This window comes from Triticum aestivum, chromosome 2A, assembly GCF_018294505.1.
Source record: "Triticum aestivum cultivar Chinese Spring chromosome 2A, IWGSC CS RefSeq v2.1, whole genome shotgun sequence".
Lineage (NCBI taxonomy): Eukaryota > Viridiplantae > Streptophyta > Magnoliopsida > Poales > Poaceae > Triticum > Triticum aestivum.
In genome coordinates, this window is record NC_057797.1 from 456,560,778 (window position 1) to 456,567,551 (window position 6,774).

The 6,774-nt window shown below is 42.0% G+C and overlaps 1 protein-coding gene across 11 annotated transcripts; it reads left to right on the forward strand.

Annotated features, from left to right (window-relative positions):
* Positions 1-687: 687 nt before the first annotated feature.
* LOC123188979 (uncharacterized) lies at positions 688-5,630 on the forward strand. 11 transcript variants are annotated; one of them, XM_044601282.1, is made up of 10 exons: positions 689-1,001; positions 1,093-1,169; positions 1,272-1,407; positions 1,568-2,405; positions 2,508-2,647; positions 3,491-3,583; positions 4,251-4,338; positions 4,422-4,477; positions 5,008-5,041; positions 5,140-5,630. In XM_044601282.1, the coding sequence occupies exons 1-10, from the start codon at positions 798-800 to the stop codon at positions 5,184-5,186; spliced, it is 1,713 nt and encodes a 570-aa protein (XP_044457217.1). In that variant the 5' UTR covers positions 689-797; the 3' UTR covers positions 5,187-5,630. The 11 variants fall into 11 exon arrangements, with proteins under 11 accessions (XP_044457215.1, XP_044457213.1, XP_044457222.1 ...); XM_044601283.1 differs by having other exon boundaries at positions 692-1,001; positions 3,494-3,583; XM_044601280.1 differs by having other exon boundaries at positions 688-1,001; positions 5,008-5,630.
* The last annotated feature ends 1,144 nt before the right edge of the window (positions 5,631-6,774 follow it).

Consider the following 6,774-nt stretch of genomic DNA (forward strand, 5'->3'; position numbering starts at 1 on the left):
AGTGATCTATGGCGGCGAGCGTCATCCTTTTTTGTATGCTAGCAAGTCTGCTGGCATGACCACGACCTCGATGACGTGGTCGAACTCCCGCCCCTTTTTGTGTGCTGGCATGTGTGCCTGTCGCTGTCAAGTGCGCCAACATGAACGGTGTGGTGTTTTTCTGAAGCTGACATTGTATGCCGGCGCTGGCATGGTGCTGGCGTGAACTTCGAGTGACGACATGACCGCTTGCATGATCTATGGCTGCTGGTCTTTTTTTAAAATTTGCGTGCGGACATGAAATGGGTCGCAGTCGTTAGGCGCACTGTCGACTCGCGGACGCCGAGCGGACGGCCAACCCAAACGGTCAAAAGCGGACAAAAACACCATCCGTTTGGGTCGGTGCGTTGAAGTTGCTATAACATATATTGTACAAAATATTCGACATAATTCTAGCATAAGCCAGTGGGCATGCAACTGAAGTTACGCTCGACTGGATGGACTTGCAAGTGTAATTGTATACACCGTGAAAAGACAATTGAAGAAAAGAAAAAAAAGGTAAATTAGTCCAACCGAAGAAAAGAAAAAGATGAAGAACATTCGTAAAAAAAAAAGAAAAGAAAAAATATCCACACTCTTTTTCAGGGGAAAATATCCACACTCCATATGCTTCATTGAGCCTGCCTGCGCATCTTCTCGGTGTCAATTGATGAAGGCCCAGTCCCGTCTCTCTAGTATGAGTACTCTCTATCTCGTCTCGCCGTTTCCCCCCAACACCGCCCTTCGTTCCTTCGTGTGACTCTCACTCCGCTCCGGACATGGCAAAAAAGACCCCCAGCCCTCCGCCGAGGGCAAGATCTCGCCGGGGCGCGGCGCCGCCGTCGCCAACCCCAGCCGCTGCTCTGAGCCCTCCCTTCTCCCCTGCCCCGTTGCGCACCCGCCTTGGCGCTGCTGCTGCTGCTGCGGCGGCGGCGGCCGCCGCCGCCGCCGCCGCCTCCTCATCCCCCGTCGAGCACCCATGCGTACTCCCTCCCTCCCCCTTTCCTTTCCACATCTTCTTCCTTTTTTCTTCCTAGACGGGTGGTAGTTTGATTCGATTTGGTGCTTGGTTAGGTCACGCTGTGGGAATGGTGTCCGGTGATGGTGGAAGGGGAGGAGCGGAAGCTCGCGGTTTCCGGCTTCACTGAAAGGTATGCGTTCTTTCTTTCTACGACTTTGCGATCCAAATTTGGTGGACTGATTCTACGATTCCAGCCAGTAGAACCCACTCTGACTGACCTTGCTTCTGACAGGAATGACGCATTCACTTCTGCACCCATAGCACATCGTTATGAGCCTCTCACGCTCCAGGATGAAGGTGGGGTTGTGGTGCTCCTTCATGGTTCAATTAACTTATTGCGAATGCGTGAAAATGGATTTTCTGTGCAGGTATGCACGTTCTCTCCTGCGTTTCTTCTTTTATCTATTCTGTTCATAAACGATGATGGAAAGTCAGCCCAGATTCAAGCAAAAAGCTTATTCATGTGCAGAAAGACCATTTAGTCATGATTCTAATCTACTGCTCTGGTAAAAAAAACCATGCGTGCAGATATGCGAACAATTCATGATTGGATTTCCGTCCTGGTGGGAGACTTGGGATTCACACATGGGGTCTTACCCAAACTGTTTTATTGATCCACGAGAGGGTTCAGCTCAGTTTTACCTGGAGAAATTCCAGCTAGGCAATTTTATTCAAAAGTTTGGACCCTTGTTCATCGAGGACCTTCTTAATAATGCTAAAAATTTCCCAATCGACCATCTCGATGCATTCACAGAGAGTTCAAGATTCCAGGAATACAACTGTGGAAATGATGCTTCAACCAAGGAAAATTCTGCTGCTTCAGATGATGCCAGACCCGCAACTGTAGCTAATGTGGAAATAGGCTTGACTGCGAGCAGCATTTCACAAGAAAGAGATCATGTGGACATTGAGTGTAATGTATCTCTTGCTTCTGCAGAAACATATACTGGTGATGAAACTTGCAAAGAGGCAGGAAATCAGAATGACACTATGCATCCAGATGCAAGGGAAGACGATGCTGGTAGCCATCTTTTCAACTCCGATTGGACTTGCACTATGTTCCCTGATCATATGCCCAATGACTCGGAAGGTGGAAATGCCACCAGTGCTGAAAATACCACCATGTCCCCTGATAATATGCCCAATGACTCGGAAGGTGGAAATGTCACCAGTGCTAAAAATGCCACCATGTCTCCTGATCATATGTCCCCTGATAATATGCCCAATGACTCGGAAGGTGGAAATGCCCCCAGTGCTGAAAACTCAGTAGAACTGCTGGCTAAATATCATTTAGCCATAGTACCGCCTGAAAGTGCTAATTGCTGCTCAGAGATTCCTGGTGCTTCTCAAAGTGTTGAACCCTCAAGTATGTGCAGGAGCAAATTGTTAAGACACTGGTTAAGTTTTCTCCTGCGGATATTTCATTTTATCTTGATGTTTCTAAGAGAGTGACTATTATTTAATTTAGGTTATGAAAGTACTCCAGTGGCCTCATTGAAGAACCAACACTGCTTGGAAACAACTGAGCACATCACATTGACTCAGAAGGCAGTATCAAATGAAGATACACCATCTTCAATTCACTCAGATGTGCAATCTCAGGAAAAAGTGAGTTATAAATCCCACAGCTAAAAGTTTAGATCGAGTAATCAGTCTTTGAACTTCGTTTTGTGTTACTATAGTATTTCTAACAGTTTATTTGCTAAAATAGTTAATATGCAACTACCACCGCTGTTAGTTTTCCTTTTATTGTTATTGTCTCCTCCAATTAGGACATTCCCGATTTAGCTTTATCACGTACTGCTGGGTGCTCTGAATGGAGATTCTTGTACTCAAGAGAAGCATAGCTGTGTTACAAAAATCACGGGGGCATATAATTGTCACAAGAGTGAAATTGTAACGACTCAATTCTACATGCCTGCATCTTAAACTGAAGTCATTTAGATACACCGTCAATGTTATATAGCATCTTTAGTAAATCTAACCCAATTAATATAGTTGCAGTCCACAGAAAACTTATGATAGCATGTTTCCAATCTGTGCCCTTTGTGACATTTCATGATTAATTATTTGCAATGACACTATTTCTGTAGCATTACCTGATTACTGGGATGAAACAGATTCGAGCATCTTTAGGTTCAATGTTGTGGCTTCAGATTTTGTTTACTGTATGTCCAAATATGTTATGTAGCTAGTACATATTTTTTTCTTAGTAATTCGTAATTAATTATCCTTACTAAGGAATTTCATAGATTGATCTGTACCTTACATATAAGATGTGTAAAACCAAATATGATCCAATAAATTCCTTAACATCCAGGGTAAGGTGCATCATACAGTATTTAGTTTTTTTTTATGATGCCAAGTTCATATTTAGCACATTTAAGCTAGTGATCTTAGTTGTGTTCTTCATTTTACATAGTGAACTTGATAGCCTTTTACGTGGAAAAGCAGACTGTAGGTTCAGCAGAGAAGCGAAGATCTGCAAAGCAAGTGTTGGAGCGTCCTACTAGATCGCCAATGACCAGAACTTCAGCTCCATATGTAAGTATGCAAATTTTCTCCATACCTTTTTCTGTTGTTAAACAATTTAGAACATTGTAATAAAATTTTATAACACTTGTTAAATGCTGATGGTTAAAGATATCTATAATGTGTTAGCTTCCATAGCTTCTGCAATTGCCATGTGATCCAGCTGTTACTGAATGATGGTTCATTATCTTGGACATTCTTTAACATCCGTATAATGCACAAACTATTGATGTAAAGTTGCCAATTTTATAGCAGATTTTAGTATAAAAAATAGGAATAAGCCGATATCACACCACTTCGCTATGAGGCTATTGGACAAAGTAGTAATGATTTTATTTTTATCTTCGAAAACACGCAGGAGTAAACTTGTAATGATTTTAGCATAGTTTTTGTTCAGACGGACCAATATTCTACCAATTGTAGTTACCCCAGTCATCTTTTGTGCTCACTTTATATGAAATAGCAGAAAAGTATGCCATGCCGCTTACTGTGATCAAGATTGACTGATGCCACCTTCTTCCTTAATTCTTAAGATTTACTCATATATATAGCCTGTCTTGGCGTCCCATATGTTTAATCCACTCTCTGTTACTTGACTCAACTGGCAAAAACTGTGCTAGCCAAGATTTTGACCCATTTGTATCTGTACTTATTGCAATGTTCCTTTGAAACACTTTAGGGGCATAAATCTCGGCTTACTCGTTCTAGGGCCCAGTCATTATCTATTTCCACACCTGAGTGTCTCAAAATGAGAAGAACCAAATCAGGTACAATGTCTTCGGTTGGATTCTGCTACTTGAATAATTTACCAATTGTCCTTGGATAAAGGGGATTCTTCTTTTTTTTTCAGGTCGAGTGGTAGTACCCCTATTGGATCCAGGAAGCAGTAGGATTGTCTATGATAACGTTAGTAAAGAAATATATTTCAATGCTATATCTTATAGGATTGTGTGTTTGTGCCCATGATTAGCTAATTTGTTAGTGCTTAAATTATCCTAGTTTGGTCTTGTTCATTGCACCGAAGTCCAAAACTGAACAGTGAATGATGCAAGAAGAGTTTCCTGCAAAGGCTTCCATATAACGAAAGTGTCAGTCTATAAGCTCTCCGGTGGAACTGTCCACGATATATAATCATATTGCTAGGACTCGGAAGAGACTGATCAAACGTATTAGGGTAATGCATGCATAATCTGAACATTCACCATCCCTTCATAGTGTTCCGCACTGCAAATTATTGGTGGCACAAATCTGAAATGGCGAGTTGATCTGGATAAAGCAATGCATAACTTATCATGTAGAAGGGCAGTGAAGCTGCTTATCGTATGATGTAATTTTCAATCTTTAGTAGGATATGGATGCATAACTTGTCCTTTTTTCCCCTTAGATCTATCTGCTAATGGCATGAGGGGACTAATTGAATTCCGTTTGTTGTGCAGAATGGGTTGATTTCAGGCGTCGCTCCTGTGGATGGTTTGGAAGCTCCCCTGCCAAATTTGCATGCCACTCAGTACTACGTATATAGTTTTCCCTCGGTAAGCATAATAATCACGTGTGTCCTTGGGTGATAGGGAAGAAGTCAGCGAGACCTGCAAGGAAGACAAGGGGGCGTCTCTGAGTGACCTCTTGGACTGTCCAGAAGCTAACAACCTGGAATTTCGACATGGAAGTCCCAAGGCTCCAGCACCAGCACCAAGCGGTCGGCGACAGTATAAGATCCACTTGTTTGTACGGTGGAACATCTCTGCTGGATATTTGCTGATTAGGACCTTGTAACAGCAGATGTGGGCAGCTTTTATTTCCATTTTGTGTGTCCCATGCCCTAACTAACTAAATCTTACTGGAGTGCCACAAACATGGCATATCTTGCTCTTAACTAGTAAATCTTACTGGAGTGCTGCAAAATCTTAGGCCCCGATTGGATTAGCGTTTCAGCTCGTTTCTGGCTGGTTTAGGATACGGACCTCCTCCTGTCGTTTTCATTCCAGGCAGGAACCAAGAGGTGACCGGTAATTTACACCTGTAAAATAAATGGGGCGTAAGAGTGGGTCCGTTCTGCTTATTATGTCGAGTGGGAGCATCAGTTTGTTCCTAGGCTGACCACGGAAGCGCCGGAAAGCTCGTTAATAAATGGGAGACGCTAGGGATCAGACTACGGATCCCTTGCGTTGTATCAGACTAGTCACTGACCGTAGATGAGAAGCACGGTGATCATCGGATCCAGCAGTACAACACCACGCGTGATAGCGTAGTTTGTATGCAGCATGCGTGATTCCGCATTAATTGCGATCAATTTGTTTCCTAACAACGACTCCTATAAACTAGGGAACGTCAAATTGATTAGGCGCCATTCTTTCCATGCATGAGATTTGCTTCCATACATTTGTTTCCAATCCTTATTTCGGCCAGCGTATCAAATTGTTTCCATGGAAAATATACATTGGTTACATTGGGTTAAATTTTGTTTGGTAATGGATATTGCCTCCATCGGTTTAGGATTTGTTTGCTTCAGTTAGCCGAAAATTTTGCTTCCATCGGCTTAGGATTTGTTTGCTTCGGTCAGCCAACTGACCAACGCTTGGATCTAGTTAGATCGTATTTGTGTCTCGTGTACGCAAACAAAAATAGTTTCGAGCAACTGGAAAATTATTTTGAGTGTAGCATATAAAAGATGTCTCGACAATATTAAAATTTGTTTCCATTAAAACCTGCTCTTAAAATAATACAATTTGCTTCCGAGGCAACGGGAGATTACTTCCAGCTGGTTGAATTTTTTGCTTCGATCGATTGTACAAAGTGTTTCCATGGCAACCGGCAATCACTTCGATCTAGTTAGAATTTGTGTATTTCAGTCGTCCGTAAAATATTGCTTCCATTGTTAGCAGTCATTGCTTCAATCTATTTAGAATTTGATATTTTTGACAGCTCAAATAAATTGCTTCCATCAAATAATTAGGACTTTGCTTCCATTGAGTCTGGTATTTGCATCAAAAGAAATGGCAAATTGCTTCCAAAGATATACACTTTGCTTCCAAATCATTATGACATACTATTTTTTTCATATATCAAAGAATTGCTTCCATACGAACATATATCTGTTTCCATCAAAAGGGAAAAATATATATTTTAAACTGCATGGGGATATGTTTACACAACGGTGAAACATTTGTCCCAGTTAAGCGGAGAGTTTGCTTTCATGGTGATCT

Bases quoted from the DNA above. Each gene is read 5' to 3' on its own strand.
- LOC123188979 (XM_044601278.1), top strand. From the start codon at position 798: ATGGCAAAAAAGACCCCCAGCCCTCCGCCGAGGGCAAGATCTCGCCGG. The intron at 1,002-1,092 runs GTACTCCCTCCC...GTGCTTGGTTAG, and splicing joins CCCCCGTCGAGCACCCATGC to GTCACGCTGTGGGAATGGTG. The intron at 4,339-5,007 runs GTACAATGTCTT...TTTGTTGTGCAG, and splicing joins AATGAGAAGAACCAAATCAG to AATGGGTTGATTTCAGGCGT.